The 21,625-nt window shown below is 42.2% G+C and overlaps 1 protein-coding gene across 3 annotated transcripts in view; it reads left to right on the top strand.

The window, feature by feature from the left end:
* The window catches only part of edaradd (EDAR-associated death domain), a 36,907-nt gene continuing 15,282 nt past the window's right edge, over positions 1-21,625 (top strand). For 2 of the 3 annotated variants that reach the window (XM_061689674.1, XM_061689675.1), the window contains exons 1-3: positions 1-99; positions 13,165-13,226; positions 13,584-13,626. In XM_061689674.1, coding sequence (XP_061545658.1) covers positions 66-99; positions 13,165-13,226; positions 13,584-13,626 — 139 coding nt within the window. In that variant the 5' untranslated portion in view covers positions 1-65. Of the gene's footprint in view, positions 100-7,067; positions 7,167-13,164; positions 13,227-13,583; positions 13,627-21,625 lie in introns of all 3 variants that reach the window. The other variant, XM_061689676.1, reaches the window with a different exon arrangement.

Genomic DNA, 21,625 nt, shown 5'->3' with positions numbered 1-21,625 from the left:
CACTGGCTGGCATCAACATCTTTAAACTCTCCACACTGATCTGCAGTACTGGCGAGGCTTCAAAAATGAGCACTTTGAGAACTCGTAAAGAACCATTTGGTAAGTGTTTTAAATCACTTCTACATTGAATAATTGTATTTCACTGGGAAGACTCGGTTTATTTCCACTGAGTCATACCTTAAGGGAACTCAATTTAGTGGTAGCACGTGTTTCCTTTGTGACACCAGACAAGATAGATGGAATCCTCTTTGACTCATTAATTATATTACACTGCTTATTAATAAAGCAATTGGCTTAACATCTAATATCTCTTGATAGATAGATAGATAGATAGATAGATAGATAGATAGATAGATAGATAGATAGATAGATAGATAGATAGATAGATAGATAGATAGATAGATAGATAGATAGATAGATAGATGAAACGGTCATTATTATCAAAGGACAATTTTAAAAATGGAAGACATATCTAAAAATGTAATTAAAAATGTTGTATTTGAAAATAAAATCTAGGATGCCTCAAATTAGGCAATACACATTGTGCATTGTTAAAACATAGGCAATAACTAGAAAAGGACCAATAAAATAATAATTACAGTATTTATTTTTAAAAACAAAACACTTCTTGGCAAAACCGAAATGATCAAATGAAAAACTGTATCTGAGTGTGACTTCCTGTGCCGTGTGACTACGTATTCTTATGCCGCTGCACAAAATTGTTTATTGTGTGCTGTTTGTAACCTCAAAATGGCATTATTATAGTACATATTTGTATTAAAACACATCTACACCATAAATCTAAAGCAATCAAATGGAAAAAAAGTTTGACAGTAACTGAACATGCCCTTAAATGCAATATTAAATCGACGCTTCTTAAGCTACGCCGCATTTGTAACCTTGAAGTGTCCAATGTCAGGATGGTCCTAAACTGATGACCTGTTGTTCTTTGTTCTCTCCACTTCTTCGTTCCAGACATTTGTCATGTACTGTGTGCAATTCAGTCTTTGGCCAAACTGTACTGCCGCAACACTAGGTTGCGACAATGCTCCTTTCGGCTTATTTAACTGTGAACAGGTGATTGAGGTACCATATTAAATCAATTAAGTAATCTTGAAGTGTTGATGTAGAAATAATTGTTGATGAATCATCTGTTGAAGCAAATGAGGCAAAACAGAGTGCACAATTTGGCACCAACTAACAGAGGCACCGTTAAAAAAAAAAAAAAAAAAAAAAAAAATGTAAGCCTTCCAGATCCATATGAAAATCGATTTAATAGTACATGTCCTTTGTATGTTAATCAAAATAAATATATAATGGAACCTCTAAAATCATTTAGCCTGGAATTCAACCAACATTTTCAGGACAAATATGCCGTTAAAATCATGCATAAGTTCAGAATTCAAACCGCTGTCTTGCAACACATTTAATAAGACCTCGGGATATTGTGGGAGAGTCTACCTCAGATCAAACAATTATCTAATTGCTTGTATCTATAGTAAATAGTTTTATGATGGGAACAGTAGAATTTTTTTTTCCAAATACAAACAAATTGCAGGTCAGCCAGCATCCTGGAATAGATTGTGTTTAAACCTTCTGTTTCTTTCAAAAAATACATTATGACAGCAGGTGCTCTGCCATTCAAGATTGACTGTGTTTAACAATCACAGTGAATGAGGTACAGTTACCAATCACAAGGTGGGGTGTATAGAAAATCAAATTAACTATCAATGTAGATTCCTTCCTTCTCAACTTGTAGCAACATTGTGAGGAAAAAAAACAATTGTCCCACGATGCAGGCTGGTCACAAACTGTGCTTAATAGTTTCGTAGGAGACATGGGTGGTCAAACAGTAGACAAGCAGGGTTTACTTGTGTGGAATTGAAGCCCATAACCAATGTATTATCATGCGGTTTGTATTTCATCTTTTGAACGTTATCCTGAGCATGTAGAAACATGTCCTTGCATTCCCAAAAAGGGAGAAACAATGCTCAACAAATCTAGGGTTTAACATGATTATTGAGCTTGTTTCTTTTGTACCTTAAGTGCAATGCCACCAAAGCTGCTGTTTTTTTTTTTTTTTTTTTGTATGTTTTGTGTACTGGTTCCCCCCCACACACACACAAATTCTATTATGCAATAAGTGTGTTCTATATTCATTATTGCATCTGAGATTTGCATGGTGGCTGCTGCATAAACCACATTTGTTCTCTACAGAAGTTTGGAAGGGGTGATCGATCAGTTCATGGTAAAACGTGTTGGCTTGTCCCATGTCCCATTCCTACGGATGTATTGCATGATAACATTTATGCAGGAAAAGGTTTTACATGTCTTGTGACAGACGTGCAATTAAGCTTCTTCCTTTCGAAATGTAGCAACAACAACTCTCACCTTTACTTAGTGGAAGTGTCTCAATAGCTTGAAATTAAACAAACCACACTGTCTGCCATAAACAGCACAGTTGCTCATGCCATTTCTCAATTGTACAGTGGGTAACGGAAAGTATTCAGACTTTTTTAATTTTTCACTCTTTGTTATATTGCAGCCATTTGCTAAAATGATTTAAGTTCATTTTTATTTTTTTTTCATTTTTATTATTTATTAAAAAGGAAGAAACTAAAATATCACACAGCCATAAGTATTCAGACCCTTTGCTGTGACACTCATATATTTACCTCGGGTGCTATCCATTTCATCTGATCATCCTTGAGCTGGTTCTACACCTTCATTTGAGTCCAGCTGTGTTTGATTATACTGATTGGACTTGATTAGGAAAGCTAGCGAATTAGCGTATATTAGTTGAATAAAAATGTAATTAATTTAGGAGAAAAGAATAATCCGGAATTTAACTTAACTTCCGGTTAAGCGTAATTTTAAGTTTAATCATTCAAATCAAACTATTTTATCTAGTAAAGGGGCACCACGTCACTTTTTATGTTTATAAAATTTCGGGGAAATGACGAGAAACCTTTTTATCAGTGTCGTAATCTGAAGGTTGCTACACTTTATGAAATTTAGAGTTCTAGATGACAGGGCTTACTTAAACTCAGTGCACATACAAAATACGACCAAGAGTGAAATTTTATAGTATATTTAATGACATCTACAAGGGCTCTAAAGGGAAACACACAAAGGGGTCTAACTAAAGAAAGAAAATAACACTAATAATGGTAAAAACAAAAAAGAAAATAGGCATACGAACAGGGAAATAGTGTTGGTGTGTCATCATGTGTTGGGCTAAAGTGGAAAACGCGAGCGTTTAACACGTCCATTCCAGATGAGAGAGAGCGAGAGAAAGGACAAAGTTGAGATTTTGTCTGAAGCTAGTAATTTCCCCGAAATTATTAGGCACTGGCGGACGACTGGTGAGCACATCTGCCTTACAGTTCTGTGGACCGGGGTTCAAATTCCGGCCTCGCCTGTGTGGAATTTGCATGTTATCCCTGTGTCTGGGTGGGTTTTCTCTGGGTACTCTGGTTTCCTCCCACATCCCTAAAACATGCGTAGTAGGTTAATTGAAGACTCTAAATTGCCCATAGGTGTGAATGTGAGTGCGAATGGTTGTTTGTTTCTATGTGCCCTGCGATTGGCTGGCAACCAGTTCAGGGTGTACCCCACCTCTCGCCCGAAGGTAGCTGGGATAGGCTCCAGCACGCCCGCGACCCTGGTGAGGAGAAGCGGTACAGAAAATTTTTTTAGGCACTAATATTGTACAGTCTGGCAAAAGTTTGCCATGTCTACTCACGACCGTACTCAGGTAGCCTCTGGGAGTGGTCTCTCTCGGGGCGCGTCTCAGGAAGCACGGAGGCAGATTTGGTTGAAGAAGGAAAAAATGTAGAAAAATAAAGCAAAACAAAAGAGGCGGAAGACAAAAAATGGTTGTTCGTCACACCTCCTTGGGAGAATATGACCGTCTCTTTTCCTGCCCTTTTTGTGGCTCACTGACAATTTCAGAGCGATCACGCTTGGCTGGAAGTGTACCTGGTACCTTTGTAGCAGCTGCTCTGATCGTTTAGCGGTGGCCCACGGATAGGCTTGGAAGCCGAGTCTATTCTCATCCCGGCCTTCGCGATTACTGAGCCGTGTGCCCGAACAAAGAAAGGGCAATGGTGGGAGGGGAGGCCGAAACCAGCCCGTGGCTGGCAAGCTGCCAGCCAGAACACTTAAGCAGTCAGAGGAGAGAAAAAACACAAGAAAGAGCAAAAACACAGGAGCGCCAGGGTTAAGTACCCCAGGGGTGTGTTGAAGAGGGACGGAGAAGACCACACCCATCAGCTTGAATCTTGTCTACAAATTTTATAAAATGGGTTTAAAATCATATATTAATATAAAATAACCTCAATTTGGTACTCTCTTTACTCAGAGGTCAAGCATATCAGACTGACTGTTTGTACTTTAGTTTTGGCAAATCAACTGCTTATGGTTCAAATCACATTTCATGCTGGTGGGAGTCAAATCAAGACAAACAATTCTCAAAATCTCACAATTGCACTTGCACTACACACTGACACAGACATCAAGGCATACATTTGGAAAATTTCTGCAGAGTTCGTGAAATATCAAAACAGACATTTATCCTTGGTTAAACATCAAATGAGAGTTCACGGGTTGCAGTACTCTCAAACGCCAGTGGGTGGCGCCTCACATGCACGTTTGGATATTAAGCAAATAGTTTGTTGCTGTATTTGCATCCCATCGTCGATCGGACCCTTGTTGTGAGTTAAACGAAGAAAGAACTCTTTGATGAATGTAAACCAAGATTTCTAAGGGACCTGCTAAATAGTTTAGGGTCCACGAGGCATTATCTCCTTGGGTAGTCTCACAGCATGGCGGCTTTGAAGGACGCAGTTTATCACGCCGTCACTGTGTCACCTCAGTTTGCGGGGAGCATGTCCCCCTACACCTGTCTATATAAGACCTTACAGCTCACAGTGCATGTCACAGGAAATGAGAATCATGAGGTCAAAGGAACTGCCTGAAGAGCTCAGAGACAGAATTGTGGCACAGATCTGGTTATAAAAGGTTATAAAAAAAATTCTGCTGCACTTAAGGTTCTTATGAGCACAGTGGCCTCCATAATCCTTAAATGGAAGACGTTTGGGATAACCCGAACCCTTCCTAGAACTGACCGTCCAGTCTGATGAGACCAAGATAGAACTTTTTGGCCTTAATTCTAAGCGTTATGTGTGGAGAAAAACAGGTACTGCTCATCTTATCACTTATGCCTGTGTGATATTTCATCCAGCCATCCATTTTCAACACCGCTTATCCTGGTTAGGGTCACGGGGCGCTGGAGCCTATCCCAGCTGACTTCGGGCAAAAGGCGGACTACACCCTGAACTGGTTGCCAGTCAGTCGCAGGGCACATAGAGACACGGACAACCATTCGCACTCACATCGTCACTGAGTGGGAACTGAACCCACGCTGCCCGCACCAAAGTCAGGCGAATGTACCAACTACACCATCAGTGACCTTGTGATATTTCAGTTTTTCTTTTTTAATAACATCAACAATTCTGTTTTTTTTCCTTCTGTCAATATGGGGTGCTGTGATGTGTACATTAATGAGGGAAAAAATTCACTTGAGTTTAGCAAATGGCTGCAATATAACAAAGAGTGACAAATTTAAGGCGGTCTGAATACTTTCCATACCCACTGTATACTCACATTGGACACCAGGACAGTAGCTTTAGAACACCATGTTTTTAGAAATTGCCACCATTGGTTGTCTGAGCTTTCCTCCAAATATGGCCTTCATGCTTTAGATCACACTTCTCCTAGTCACCCTACTCAATCGCCCTTAATTTCTTTTAGATAACCAGGTGCCAACAATTTTGGATTATGAACATAATGTTTTGAACTGATGACTGACAGTGAAAGAATATTTAAGCAAGGAAGGAGTTGGAAGGAATCCATTCTGACTCTGTGCTACAGTATGTCAGTGAAGAGAAATTAATAATACATCAGTTTAACTGAGTGTAACAATCATGGCAAACGAGAACTAAGTGAGCTATCTTATGCAAGAGGTTGCAGTGTTACAAATAAAGCATGTGTTTTGTAACTGACATCAAAATGCTTAATGCTATTGTTCATGCGAGCAAATAGCAAGTCCTTGGTTAATTTGGTAGTGGGGTCATTCACATAGCTGACTCTACACGGTTTGGGCTTGATTCTCGGTCAACGGTATGTTCACGATTATTGCCCATTGAGTGGGCATCAATCTTTCAATGGGATCTTGCTTTGTGCATCAAAACAAGATTTTGTGATACCTAAAAGACAGGATAGCAAGTAAAGAAAATGTACGAAGAGATTTTTTCTGCTTGTTTTTATTACTTTATGGGGGTGCTATCGTTCAGAAAACTCCAAAGAATAGAATTGACTATATCTACTGTATGTATTGTATTGTTATCTTGACCAGCTACAAGTTTCTACAAAGAGTGCACACATCAAGAATAACTAATAAATATACTGTACTAAATTAATAGTATACTGTAAATATAAGAGCTATTATAGCAGTAATAGTCAGAGCTAACCAGAAAGGCCGACCAATCATAGTCCTCTCACACTGGCATGGCAATGATTTTGAGGTTGTCAATTCATATTGTTGGTTTAAAGATGTATGACATACTGCTTACGTGATCATTTTAAAGGTATTTTTTGAGTCCCACACGAATTAACGTTATATCCTGACACATACACATAGAGAGTACGACTGAATTTTAACCCGATTCTCCCCCTCCAATCAAAGTAAGCAAAACCTCAATTATTGGCTGTCTTTATCTGTCTAATCCTGACAGATTAGTCACTGTTTTGGGGTGGCATGTGAGTTAGGTTTCCTTCCCGATTTTTTCGGAGCCGACAATCATAAATGTCAAAATGTTCAACATTTATGAACAAATCTTTGTGTGTGGGGTCAGCTGATCCAAGGACTCATAACATGTCTTCACTTTGCCTGGCTCCTTGTATTTCTTCTTCTCCTACTACCTTTCTTCTTTGTATTTTCTGGCAGTCTGAATGCCTTTTGGCACAATGCTGCCTCTCACAGGTCAGTCTTGGTACAATTCCAGATATCTGATTTGGGGGAGACTCATGATTGTCGGTGATACCGTTATGTGTGTGGAGTGCTGCGTTGGTCATCTCGAGTATGCTACACAATATAAAAACAGGTAGAACAGATTTTCTTTCCTCCCTACATTTTAAAAATCTGTTAAAATGTCAAAAATCTGTTTGCGTTTAATTAGCAATCAGAAGAGCTCTATATTTGGACCCCTTTGGATAGATACAATGACTTTCCAATCACAGAAAAATCAAGGGTTTGCATTTTCCTGGTATTTTCTGTACCAGTCTGCTTTTGTCATTCTTTTCCAAATAATATGTGAAATTGCATCTTATCGCTTCTATCTCTGGCTTTTCACGATAAGAGCCATCATTTGGTCGATTATTATTATTATTTGCTTTGACTTGCGAGCGCACACTTGAGATACGAGCACCGTGTTGTGACAGTGAACTCAACTCACTTCACAAAAAGCAGGGCTTTAGCAAATGGTGACCAATTCTTCAAAAAAGAGGCTTTAAGTTGTTTAATGCCACTACCAGTTCAAGTTTACTGTCAAACTAAACATAAAACTATGTGAATTACATGTTTTGTATTTAAAACAAACACATAGTACATCCTTCAGTCTGCTAATTTAATGCAAATGCTAACAAACAGTGCAGCGACGTATTTAGACATTCAATATAATGCCTCTATCAGAAAAATGTGGTCTCTCACTATGGCACAATGTCAGACAGCTACCATAAAATCGCTCTTTGTCTCGGTCAGAAGACTGGCAACACACATCTTGTCAAATCAAACTGTCAGGGGAGGCAGGACTGGAAAATGTGTCAACGCTACCAGATACAACCGTTACCATGGCAGCTACAACAACACTAGTTTTGATTGCGGCAACATTTTGTCTTGAGAAAAAGAACAAATAGAAGAAAAAAATGTGTGTGGTGTCATCCCTTGGGTGCTCCGGAGAGGACATTAGGGGCTGTCCATTCTTCAAAGAAAGCTTGAGGTAATGTTCACATACTTGTAATACTGCTAGTAAGCAGGCAACATAGCGTTAATGTAGCTAGCTAGTGCTAGCACTAACATTTGTACATAAACATTATGCCGGTCTTCTGTCGATTCATGCTCTAAAGTTTCGGTAAACATTGGTTTGTGGGCGTGTATGCATGTTGACAATGGCGACCAAGGGAACAGAGGTACCGTTGCAAGAAGCAATCCTATCGGTCGACGTCAACATGCAATCTTGGAGGATTCTCGTTGATATGTCATACTACACAAAAGATATAACAAAAAAAAAAAAAAACATGATAGATTTTTCATTTTGGTGTCGTAGGGCTATCTTCTTTTCCTTTCGGCTTGTGCCGTTAGGGGTCGCCACAGCGCGTCATCCTTTTCCATGTAAGCCTATCTCCTGCATCCTCCTCTCGAACACCAACTGCCATCATGTCTTCCCTCACGACATCCATCAACTTTCTCTTTGGTCTTCCTCGAGCTCTCTTGCCTGGCAGCTCCATCCTCATCATCCTTCTTCCAATATACTCACTATTTCTCCTCTGGACGTGTCCAAACCATTGAAGTCTGCGCTCTCTAACTTTGTCTCCAAAACATCGAACCTTGGCTGTCCCTCTGATGAGCTCATTTCTAATTTTATCCAACCTGGTCACTCCAAGAGCGAACCTCAACATCTTCATTTCCGCCACCTCCAGCTCTGCTTCCTGTTGTCTCTTCAGTGCCACTGTCTCTAATCCGTACATCATGGCTGGCCTCACTACTGTTTTATAAACTTTGCCCTTTATCCTAGCAGAGACTCTTCTGTCACATAACACACCTGACACCTTCCTCCACCCGTTCCAACCTGCTTTGACCCGTTTCTTCACTTCCTGACCACACTCACCATTGCTCTGGACGGTTGACCCCAAGTATTTAAAGTCCTCCACCCTTGCTATCGCTTCTCCCTGTAGCCTCATTCTTCCCCCACCAGCCCTCTCATTCATGCACATATATTCTGTTTTACTTCGGCTAATCTTCATTCCTCTTCTTTCCAGTGCATGCCTCCATCTCTCTAACTGTTCCTCCAGCTGCTCCCTGCTTTCACTGCAGATCACAATGTCATCTGCAAACATCATGGTCCACGGGGATTCCAGTCTAACCTCATCTGTCAGCCTATCCATCACCACTGCAAAAAGGAAGGGGCTCAGGGCTGATCCCTGATGCAGTCCCACGTCCACCTTAAATTCTTCTGTCACACCTACAGCACACCTCACCGCTGTTCTGCTGCCCTCGTACATGTCCTGTATTATTCTAACGTACTTCTCTGCCACTCCAGACTTCCGCATGCAGTACCACAGTTCTTCTCTGGGTACTCTGTCATAGGCTTTCTCTAGATCTACAAAGACACAATGTAGCTCCTTCTGACCTTCTCTGTACTTTTCCATCAACATCCTCAAGGCAAATAATGCATCTGTGGTACTCTTTCTAGGCATGAAACCATACTGTTGCTCGCAAATACTCACTTCTGTCCTGAGTCTATCCTCCACTACTCTTTCCCATAACTTCATTGTGTGGCTCATCAACTTTATTCCTCTATAGTTGCCACAGCTCTGCACATCACCTTTGTTCTTAAAAATGGGCACCAGTACACTTTTCCTCCATTCCTCAGGCATCTTCTCACGCACTAGAATTCTATTGAACAAGCTGGTCAAAAACTTCACAGCCACCTCTCCTAGATGCTTCCATACCTCCACAGGAATGTCATCAGGACCAACTGCCTTTCCATTTTTCATCCTCTTTAATGCCTTTCTAACTTCCCCCTTACTAATCATTGCCACTTCCTGGTCCACCACACTTACCTCTTCTACTCTCCCTTCTCTATCATTTTCCTCATTCATCAACTCCTCGAAGTATTCTTTCCATCTAGCAAGCACACTGCTGGCACCAGTCAACATATTTCCATCTCTATCCTTAATCACCCTAACCTGCTGCACATCCTTCCCATCTCTGTCCCTCTGTCTGGCCAGCCTGTATAGATCCTTTTCTCCTTCTTTAGTGTCCAACCTGCCATACATGTCATCATATGCCTCTTGTTTTGCCTTTGCCACCTCTACCTTTGCCCTGTGTCGCATCTCAATGTATTCCTTTCGCCTCTCCTCGGTCCTCTCAGTGTCCCACTTCTTCTTAGCTAACCTCTTTCCTTGTATGATTTCCTGTACTGTGAGGTTCCACCACCAAGTCTCCTTCTCTCCTTTCCTGCCAGAAGATACACCAAGTACTCTCCTGCCTGCTTCTCTGATCACCTTGGCTGCAGTGGTCCAGTCTTCTGGAAGCTCCTGCCGTCCACCGAGAGCCTGTATCACCTCTTCCCGAAAAGCTGCACAACACTCGTCCTGTCTCAGCTTCCACCACATGGTTCTCTTCTCTGCCTTTGTCTTCCTAATTTTCCTCCCCACCACCAGAGTCATCTTACACACCACCATCCTATGCTGTCTAGCCACACTCTCCCCTACCACTACCTTACAGTTGGTAACCTCTTTCAGATTACATCGTCTGCACAAGATGTAATCCACCTGTGTGCTTCTACCTCCGCTCTTATAGGTCACCCTATGTTCGTGCCTCTTCTGGAAAAAAGTGTTCACTACAGCCATTTGCATCCTTGTTGCAAAGTCTACCACCATCTGTCCCTCCAAGTTCCTTTCCTGGATGCCGTATTTACCCATCACTTCTTCATCACCCCTATTACCTTCACCAACATGTCCATTACAATCTGCACCAATTACGACTCTCTCTCTGACTGGGATGCTAAGAACTACATCATCTAGCTCCTTCCAGAATTTCTCTTTCACCTCTAGGTCACATCCTACCTGTGGGGCATAGCCACTAATCACATTACACATAACACCCTCAATTACAAATTTCAGCCTCATCACTCGATCTGATACTCTTTTCACCTCCAAGACATTCTTAGCCAACTCTTCTTTTAAAATAACCCCGACTCCATTTCTCTTCCCATCGACACCATGGTAAAATAATTTAAACCCTGCCCCTAAACTTCTAGCCTTACTGCCTTTCCACCTGGTCTCCTGGACACACAATATATCAACCTTTCTCCTCATCATCATGTCAACCAACTCCCGAGATTTTCCTGTCATAGTCCCAACATTCAAAGTCCCCACATTCAGTTCTAGGCTCTGTGTTTTCCTCTTCTCTTTCTGCCGAAGAACCCGCTTTCCACCTCCTCTTCTTCTTTGACTTCGACCCACAGTAGCTGAATTTCCAACGGCGCCCCGCAGGTTGACAGCGCCGGTGGCGGACGTTGTTAACCCGGGCCACGACCGATCCGGTATGGAATTCTTTGGATGAACGCTCATATTTGTTTGGCAAGGTTTTAAGCCGGATGCCCTTCCTGACGCAACCCTCTGCATTTATCCGGGCTTGGGACCGGCCTACAGTTTGCACTGACTTGTGCCACCCATAGGGCTGCATTGTCGTAGGGCTATCATAGGGCCAAATTGTTGATCGTCAATTATGTCAAACTACGAGGGGTTTTGCTGTTCCCGACAAAATATGTCAGGCCTATATCTAGGGAAGTCGTATGGGACAGCAAATCGTGCCAATATAGGGGCTAAAATATTGTAGTCTGATCCAGGTATAACAGTACTCAAGTCATATTCTTTATCCTCTGCGAGGAACTGAGACGTCTATACTGTGCAGATGTCTATGTACATATGTCCATCTGTCTGTCTTATACTGCCCACAGGTGGCCAAGGCAGGTAGCAGCACAATGGCCAGTCAATCGATGCAAAGTGTGACAAAAAGTGCTGAATTGTACCTGAACAAGTTCAATGAACGAGAGTTCATGAACTAGCTCATAATTTGTGCAAACGTGAACTGAATTTAGTTCATTTCTGTCTGATGAATGTTCTTGAAAACGCGCTCATTCTGGCATCAAAGTACGGTTTTCAAACAAACATTTTCATTTAAGAGTGCCAGGTTTTATTCAGGACTTCCAGGACAAAACCAGTCTGAACACACTATATACTTACGAGCCGTCATATCAAACTTTATGAATGATGTATTAATCCTAATCCATAATAATGGATGTATTAATAATAATCCTATGTATTATTCATAAATCATTCCAATTTACATGCGGGAGGTGCGTTCAGGGACACTCCGTAAATTGGTTTGAAGGCTTTCTTTGATTGGAAAATTATGATTTGTGTCAGAATGTTTATTTTAAACACTGTACAATCACACTGTCATAATATGGAATTTGTTTTTATTTATTATTTATTTTGAATTGTAATATAAAACCAGATAAGATAAAATGTTTTCTTAATATAATGTAGTCAGCCAGAACTGCTAGAAATGCAATGTTATCAATGTCCTTTCACCATCGTTCGTGTGATACTCTGCAGTGTGTTTTTTTTTGCACATTAAGTACAAAAGTCCAGTTTTTGTTTTAATTCCTCATTTTAAAAAAGACCATTTAAGCAACAGGTTTTTAATCATGTTTTTGAAATTGTAGGGTGAAAGCTGCAGCTGGCTTCTAGTGTGAACTGAATGAGTGGCAACATGGGGTAATGAAATGCCAGTATTTTGTGGGTCAGCAACATACAGTATTTGGGAGAAGAAGAAAAAAAAGAACTATGAACTAGTTCATTTATGGACCGGTGAACTTAGTTAAAATTTTGAACGATGAACTATGAACTGAACTAGTTAATTTTTGGAATGGTCACCTGAACTTTGAATTAATTCACATAGAAAATGAACTTTCTCAACACTGCTTTTCGATATTATAATATTATATGATAATTATGTCCTTACTGTATGTTTTTATAAAGTACAGGATTATAGAGTGCTATTTTTCTTATTCAAAAACACATAACACAATTTTTGTTTTCTTGGAGGAGGCTGCAACGGATTAATGGCATTTCCACATAATGGCATTTCAATGGGGAAAGATGATTTGAGATAAGAGTCATATGAGTTATGAGCTTGGTCACAGAACAAATTCAACTCGTATCTCAAGGCACCTCTGTATCTGCAGTTCATGCAATGTGTCATGGTGGCCATGGATTTTGGATTTTAACAAACCTCCCTATGTTTGAAAGCGGACAGAATCAGCTCAGAGCCAGTGGAGGACACCGACACCACCACCTTTGTGGCAGAATTTGTGAGTACTTTTATCATGTATTCATGTATTCTCTCCTCCAGCCTTAACGTGCCAACTGTCTCCATCTCTGAAATATTCGTTCATTTTCGTTTATGGTGATTTCCCTTTGTTCCCTCTTTTACGCACGTGTCTTTTGGTATGCTAAGAGATGTAGTACTGTAAAACTGCAGCAAGCACACGAGGGTTCACTGAAGGACAAGTTCCAGCATGCCATTTTCTGTCTTTGTACAGTTATTTTCTCTTATAGTAGAAGGCTGATGTGTGTCAGGCTGCATTCTTAACTTCCACAAAAGGGCTCTTTATTTTTAGCTTGATTTATTTTTCTACTAATAACTGCTCTCCTTTTCTCTGTCACAGTCTTTAGAAGCCAATTACCCTGTTCAAGTCACTGATCCCAATGGTAAGTACGTTTATCAAAGCACATACACTGAAAGTATAGTCCAATGCAGTCGGTTTTTGGAAACTTGTTGACCTCCAGTTTACTAGGATTCTAAAGATATTTTATCATTGACTATGGGAAATAATTATTATATGGTAAAAATATTTATTGGTCTTATGACTTGTCATGTACCCTATTATCACACTTTATCACATTGTGATATTATTACAAATTGTTCATTCCGACCATAGGCATTTCTAGCCCGTTTTTCAAGTGAATCCTAGCCCTCATCAAATTTGAGATTTCTTTCTTTTACTGTATGTAATATAGTAGTAATAGTAATAGTCAAAATGAGTCTATGGCATCTACAAGCTAGAAAAGTTTATAACCATACATTTCTTGGTTGAAATATAATATTTTAACAAGAATACAGCATATAGCTGTTGTAGCATCCATCCATCCATCCATCCATCTTCTACCGCTTATCCGAGGTCGGGTCGCGGGGGCAGTAGCTTAAGCAGGGACCCCCAGACTTCCCTTTCCCCAGCCACTTCATCCATCTCTTCCGGGGAGATCCCGAGGCGTTCCCAGGCCAGCCGAGAGACGTAGTCTCTCCAGCGTGTCCTGGGTCGTCCCCGGGGAACACCTCACCGGGGAGGTGTCCGGGAGGCATCCGATTCAGATGCCCCAGCCACCTCATCTGGCTCTTCTCGATGTGAAGGAGCAAGGGCTCTACTCTGAGATCCTCCCGGATAACCGACCTGCTCACCCTATCTCTAAGGGAGAGCCCGGACACCCTGCGGAGGAAACTCATTTCGGCCGCTTGTATCTGTTGTAGCATGTGTTCTATTAAAGCTAAGGTGCTGCTGACAAGCTAACTGACTGGATTTCCATTAACATAATCCATCCATTTAGCCATTTCGTCCATCTTTTTTTTAATCATTCAAATTTGGCAGCGTGGTTAACAACACTCTTCTCTATGGTGTGTCAAATTTCGAAGATATTTATTTTCATTTTAAACATCTAAGTTCAAATTCTGTTTAACTTTTATGTGCAATACATTTCACTGAATCATTATCCAAGTACCTTTTTTTCGTATAATTTGGTTTAATTGTGCATAAAGTTACAGTGGTTTACAATAACATTAGATATGTTAATACTTAATTTACCAGTAATTCTACTACATTACTATAACTTATGTTGTTCATCATGGGGGTACTTGAAAAGAGTTTTTTTAGGTGGTACTTGGTGTAAAATATTTGAGAACTGTTGACTGAAAACATAACAAGTGGAGTCACAATTAATCGATTAATTGACAACTAATCGATCTTCAAATTAATCAGTATTTTGATGATCGATTAATCGTTTAGAGCCATTGTTTAACTCACTGTAAAATTGTCCAGATCCTCTGATTTCATCCTCTCAACAGTAAATATTCTCTTGATTTCTGCCGTCCTCTGTTGAAAGCAGACTGATTATCTTTTGTGTTTAATCAAAATAAGACATTTGCAAACATCTGCTTTGACTTTGGAAAACAATGATCAACATTTTTGACTATTTTCTGTCGGATGTTACGGCTAAAACCAGTAACTGAATCATAATCATTTTATGGAAAAGAATAATAGTCAGTTTAATCTATTATGGAAATAATCATTACTTGCAGCCGTAGTGTGAATAACCTGTAACTATCATGAACGGAACAGAGGACAGGACCCAAAAATGCACGACTCCAAAACAAATGGACAGTTTCAAAAAGAGAGGTTTAATATACGGGCAGAGGTTGGTATACAGGCAGACAATCCAAAAAAGGCAACGGTATCCAAAATATGAGGCGAAAAGATGAGGTTGATAATCGGAACAGGGTCTAGTCTTACTGTGAGTGTGTGACGTGGAAACAAGGAATGCTGGAACGCGACAACAAGGTACAACGAACTGGCGACTGGAAAGAATGGGACACAAGGTTAAATGCAAGGGGTAATTAGGGTGAACGAGGCACAGGTGGTGAAGATGCTCTCAGGAGCAGGTGTGTATGAGACAGGGGGAAGGCAACAACCGGAACACACACCCATGACAGTACCACCCCCCCCCCCCCCCCACCCCCCACCCTTAACGGTGCCCCTGGATGCACAACGTGGAAGTCCCGAAAGAGCGGGTCATCCACGACAAATGCAGACGGCACCCATGACCGTTCCTCAGGCCTGTAGCCCTCCAAGTCCACCAGATATTGAAACCCCCTCCCCCTCCGATGAGACGACAACAGCCGCCTCACAGTGAAGACAGGGCCCCCGTCCACAAACCGGGGGGGAGGAGGGGGCCTGGAAGGCGGGACCAGAGGGGACTCCTGGGCGGGCTTGAGCAGGCTGACGTGAAAAGCAGGGTGGACCCGCATCGACCTCGGGAGCCTCAGCTTCAGGGTGACAGGGCTGATGATGAACCTGGCAGTGAGCTTCCGGGACTCCACCCGGAGTGGAATATGCTTGGTAGAGAGCCAAACTCGCTGACCCACTTTGTCGTTCGGGGCCGGTGTCCTCCTACAGTCAGCTGCGGTCTTGTAGGACCGTCCCTGGCGCAGCAGCATCTGGCGGGCTCGCTCCCAGGTCCTCCTGGAGTGTCTCACCAAGGTCAATGCTGCTGGAACTGTGGACTCTGGGGCTATGGCAGGAAATAGAGATGGTTGGTAAGCATGCACAACGGGAAAAGGCGATAGACCAGTGGATGCAGAGGGGAGGGAATTGTGAGAGAATTCGACCCAAACCACTTTCTGAGACCAGGATCGCGGCTCCTGTGAAGCGAAACATCAGAGCCCAGTCTCCAGGTCCTGGTTCAGCCTCTCAGTTTGTCCATTGTTTTCAGGGTGAAACCCTGATGACAGACTGACGGTAGCACCTATGAGATTGCAAAACTCCTTCCAAAATTGCGAAATGAATTGGGGACCCCTCTCCGATACCACATTTATGGGGAAACCATGGAACTTGAATACCTGGTGTATCATTAACTCGGCAGTGTCTTTAGCTGACGGGAGTTTCAGAAGTGCAATGAAGTGTGCCTTCTTAGAGAACCTGTCAACAACTGTAAGAATGGTGGTATTGCCTTTAGAGGCCGGTAATCCTGTCACAAAGTCTACGGAGATGTCTGACCAAGGACGTTGTGGTATTGGCAGGGGTCGCAACTCCCCAGAAGGACGTTTGCGGGAGGACTTGTTAACAGCACATACCTGACAAGCATTGACATAATTGGTAACATCCCTTCTAACATTGGGCCACCAAAAGCGCATTTCGACCACAGATTGAGTCTTGGCAATGCCTGGGTGACATGCAGTGCGGTTAATGTGAGCCCAGTGGATGACTCTTCCCCTTAAGGTCGGAACCACATAAAGCCTGTTTTCAGGGCAATTTTCAGGGCTAATAGTGTCTCAATGTACCAAACAAAAGCAGAAACGAAACATGACTTGGGCAAAATGGTTATATGGTCGGACAAAGAATTCTCTGCACAGAAAATGCGCGATAAAGCATCTGGCTTACCATTTTCAGAACCAGGTCGGTAGGATAACGTGAAATTTAATCTAGTGAAGAACAGAGCCCATCTAGCCTGCCTTGCATTTAATCTCTTAGCAGTTTTAAGATATTCCAGGTTCTTGTGATCGGTCCACACTAAAAACGGAGTATGTGCTCCCTCTAGCCAGTGCCTCCACTCTACCAAAGCCACCTTGACTGCCAGCAGTTCACGGTCACCAATGTCAGAATTTCTCTCGGCTGGGGTCAGTTTTTTTGAGAGATAAGCACAAGGATGTAATTTACCATCCTTGAGACATTCTGGGAGAGCACTGCTCCTATACCGGCATCAGACGCATCAACTTCTACCACAAACTGCTGTTTGAGATTTGGCAAAGTGAGGATGGGAGCAGAGGTAAAGCTCGATTTAAGTTTTTGAAAAGCTGCCTGACAAAACGGGTTCCATACGAAAGGTCTGTGTGGCGAGATAAGACCATGCAAAGGCGAGGCTATAGAACTGAAATTTTTAATGAACTTTCTGTAGAAATTAGCGAACCCTAAGAACCTTTGTACGTCTTTGCATGATGTGGGAGTGGGCCAATTAGTCACGCCATCAACTTTGCAAGGGTCCATTTTGATTTCACCTGGAGCCAGCACGAACCCCAGAAAAGAAACTGACGCCTTGTGGAACTCACATTTCTCAGCCTTGACATATCGTTCATTCTGCAGTAATTGCTGCAACACAGAGCGGGCATGAATGATGTGAGTCTCCTCATCCGGGGAGAAAATCCAAATATTGTCCAAATATACAAAAACGTACACATTCAACATGTCATCCAAGACGTTCTGGAAAACAGCCGGAGCGTTAGTTAGTCCAAAAGGCATTACCAAATACTCATAATGTCCCGTTGGTGTGTTGAATGCTGTTTTCCATTCATCCCCCTCCCTTATCCTGACTAGATGATATGCATTTCTTAAGTCTAGTTTAGTCAAAACCTTGGCTCCCTCCAGGAACTCAAAGGCGGTGGAGATGAGAGGAAGAGGGTACCTGTTTTTGACAGTTATGTAATTGAGACCCCGGTAATCAATACAGGGTCGCAGAGTCTTGTCCTTCTTGTCCAAAAAGAAAAATCCGGCTTTCGCAGGGGATGAAGATGGGCGAATAATCCCGGCTGCCAGTGATTCCTCCACATACTCCTTCATAGCCTTGTGTTCCGGCCCTGAAAGAGAGAATAACCTCCCTCATGGGGGTGTGGTTCCAGGCAGCAAGTCAACAGCACAGTCATAAGGTCTGTGGGGTGGAAGGGATTTGGCCTTGGACTTGGAAAAAACGTCTTTAATGTCCTGGTAACAGGTGGGCACTTGAGATAAATCCGGATCCCATGATGGGGTCTGTGGATTGTCATTTGAAACATAGCCCTGAACATCACATGGAGGCTTGAAATAGTTCTGGGCACAATTGCTGCCCCATGACATAACTTGCCCAGAGGACCAGTCAATGTGGGGGTTATGTAATTTCAACCATGGGTTCCCTAAAATAAGGTCATGATTCATGGTGTCAAAAACATGAAAACTAATGCGTTCCGAGTGAGAATCAGGAAATGTCAATGTGAGTGTTTGGGTGCGGTGAGTGATCTTGCCCATAAAACTGCTGTTTGCAGCATAGGAGTTCCGGTGGCGTTTTATTTGAAAGGTTATAAGGTACATTTGTCTAACGAGGAGGGAGTTGAGTAAGTTTGCGTCAGAACCAGAGTCAATTAATACAGGTGTATGAATTTCTTGATCAGGAGAGCATAGTGTCACTTTAGGAAGAACCCGGGTAGGGTCTTCCTTAATGAAATTTAGACTCACCGCTCCCGTGCCCTTGCTACTGGCACCGGCAACCTTGGCATGGCAGTTGCTCACGAAAAGACCCAACTGCCTGCTTCTACTGCCCGCAGTAGAAGCACCGCCCTTTCCTCAGGCGTTGACGTTTCTCAGGGGAGAGTTGCCCAGTTGCATGGGTTCATCCGTGGTGACGCTAACCAGTGGATTGAGAACGGCAACAGGGGATCTGCCTTGGTCTGGCTGGTCACCGTGGCTGAGATTGTCCAAGTCGGTCGGCAGGTCTTGCAGGACCAAATGATCCTTGACGGCGGGGGATAGTCCTTGAAAAAAATGCATCAAGCACTGCCCTGTTATTCCACTGACTGTCAGCTGCTAGAATGCGAAATTCAATCGCGTAAACTGAAACCCTGCGCTTACCTTGGTGTAAGGTGACAAGGGAACGAGCTGCCTCACGATCTGGTGTGGAAAACTGAAAAATTTGCTCCATAGTCTTTACGAAAAAAGCCCACGAATGACACGCGGCGGAATTGTGGCTCCATTCAGCAGAAGCCCACGCCTCCGCACAACCAGTCAGATGGGAAATAACGAAAGCGATCTTTGCCCGCTCGGTGGGGAAGGCAGCTGCCTGCGTCTCAAAGTGGAGTTCGCACTGAGTGATGCATGGCTTAATATTCCCAGAATCTCCAGAGAACCTCTCCGGTCGAGAGAGATGTGGGCAGACAGCAGCGGAGGTGACAGGTGGTTGCATGGTAACTGCTACACATGAAAACGTTGGTACCGTAGCGGTATCGGGTGTTGTGCCAACTCGTTCCTTTTTTTGAATCATTTTCATAACCTGTTTAACGATATTGTCCTGATATTCTGATAGTCCCTCGAGATGAAGGTGGAGGGCAGAAACCTGCTCGTCCTGCTTCGAGAGGTGTTGACCCTGCGCTTGAAGGGCTTTGCGCACCGGGTCTGAGTATGCTGGGTCCATGTTATGGCCAGTTCGTTCTGTCATGAACAGAACAGAGGATAGGACCCAAAAATGCACGACTCCAAAACAAATGGACAGTTTCAAAAAGAGAGGTTTAATATACGGGCAGAGGTCGATACACAGGCAGGCAAGAGATAAAAGGCAACAGTATCCAAAAACGTGAGGCAAAAAGGCGAGGTCAATAATCGGAACAGGGTCTAGTCTTACTGTGCATCTGTGACGTGGAAACAAGGAATGCTGGAACGCGACGACAAGGTACAACGAACTGGCGACTGGAAAGAATGGGACACGAGGTTAGATGCAAGGGGTAATTAGGGTGAACGAGGCACAGGTGGTGAAGATAGTCTCAGGAGCAGGTGTGTATGAGACAGGGGGAAGGCAACAACCGGAACACACACCCATGACAGTAACTGACGTAGTTAAACCTGAATCAGCCTGAGAAGTGTTCAGTATATCAAACTACTTGTCGCAGCTCTTGGCATTAATCAGTACCCAAGAAGTCGCCCTCAGTTTCAAAAAGGTTGGTGAGTACAGCATTACTCCCTCTCGTGTGATATTGTTTAACTGTTCTTTATTTGGTTTTGCTTCTTTATTAAACAATACCAAATACACAACAATAATCGGTTAATGGTCAGTAATTGGGGGTGGGGATGGCTTTGCAGTAAATGTTAATGGCAAATTAGAAAGAAACAACCCTAAACATAACCTGTTAGTCCCACTTCGCATAACAAAAAATTGTTGTACACAGCTAAAACTAAAATCTTACCTTGTGAATTTACAGTATCTTATTTCTAGTGAAAACATCTTACTGTACATATTTTATGACAGTTTAGGCAAGAAGAGTTGTTTCAATATACAAGATCTTATTTTTCTTTTTGTCTTCCTAAATATGCAGAAAAATCAAACTGTCACAAAATACAGTAAGTACAATATTTAACTTTCATTTGAAATAAGATAAATCCACTACAGATAACATTTACATTTTACATGTAATTAATGCATGCCATCTACGTTCAAAGGTCTGAAGCAAAGAAAAATCTTCCACATAACTGAGTTCAGTTGTCCAACCTGTCCAGCAGTAGAATTTCTCCACTCTGTTAAATTATTTCACATTGCAGATCTAGAGTAACCTTTTCCATAATGTATGTCCAGATCTACCTTGCCACTAGCCCATTTCTCCTTCTCTTGGAAATACTGTAGTACAGGATGATGAGTGCTATTGTTAATGGTTGGATGGACGGATGGATCCAGATGTCAAACCTCCCACAGGGAATTTAAGAAGTATAATGTTGCAGAACGTAAGATAGTTTTTTGTAGACCTAGCTGGTTAAGACTAAATCTATAAAGCACTATTAAAAAGCATATTTTCTCAGTCAAGTCTAGAGAGCGAAATACAAATATTTTAATGACACTTGCTGGCCCCATCTTTTATTCTATCAATCTGGGATGTTTTATCTTGGCTGCTATTCTTAAGGCTGTCGTCAGTCACCTGCTGATGTCAGGACAAGGATACAAATGTCAATACCACAGTCACAGTCATTCACTGGTGACAAGTGATACGTCATTTCTTGCTTTTATTTTTATTAATGTATTGACTTGGTTTACAGTCAGGAGTCCAGTGTTAAATATTCAATTCCATCACTTTGTCTGACTTCCTGCCTCACCCATTCTGGTATGTGAAATTTGATACTGCTTAAGTGGCGGTGGGAGCGCAATGAAAAAGACG

The sequence above is a fragment of the Phycodurus eques genome, chromosome 11 (assembly GCF_024500275.1).
Source record: "Phycodurus eques isolate BA_2022a chromosome 11, UOR_Pequ_1.1, whole genome shotgun sequence".
Lineage (NCBI taxonomy): Eukaryota > Metazoa > Chordata > Actinopteri > Syngnathiformes > Syngnathidae > Phycodurus > Phycodurus eques.
This window is presented reverse-complemented; position numbering and strand designations above follow the sequence as displayed.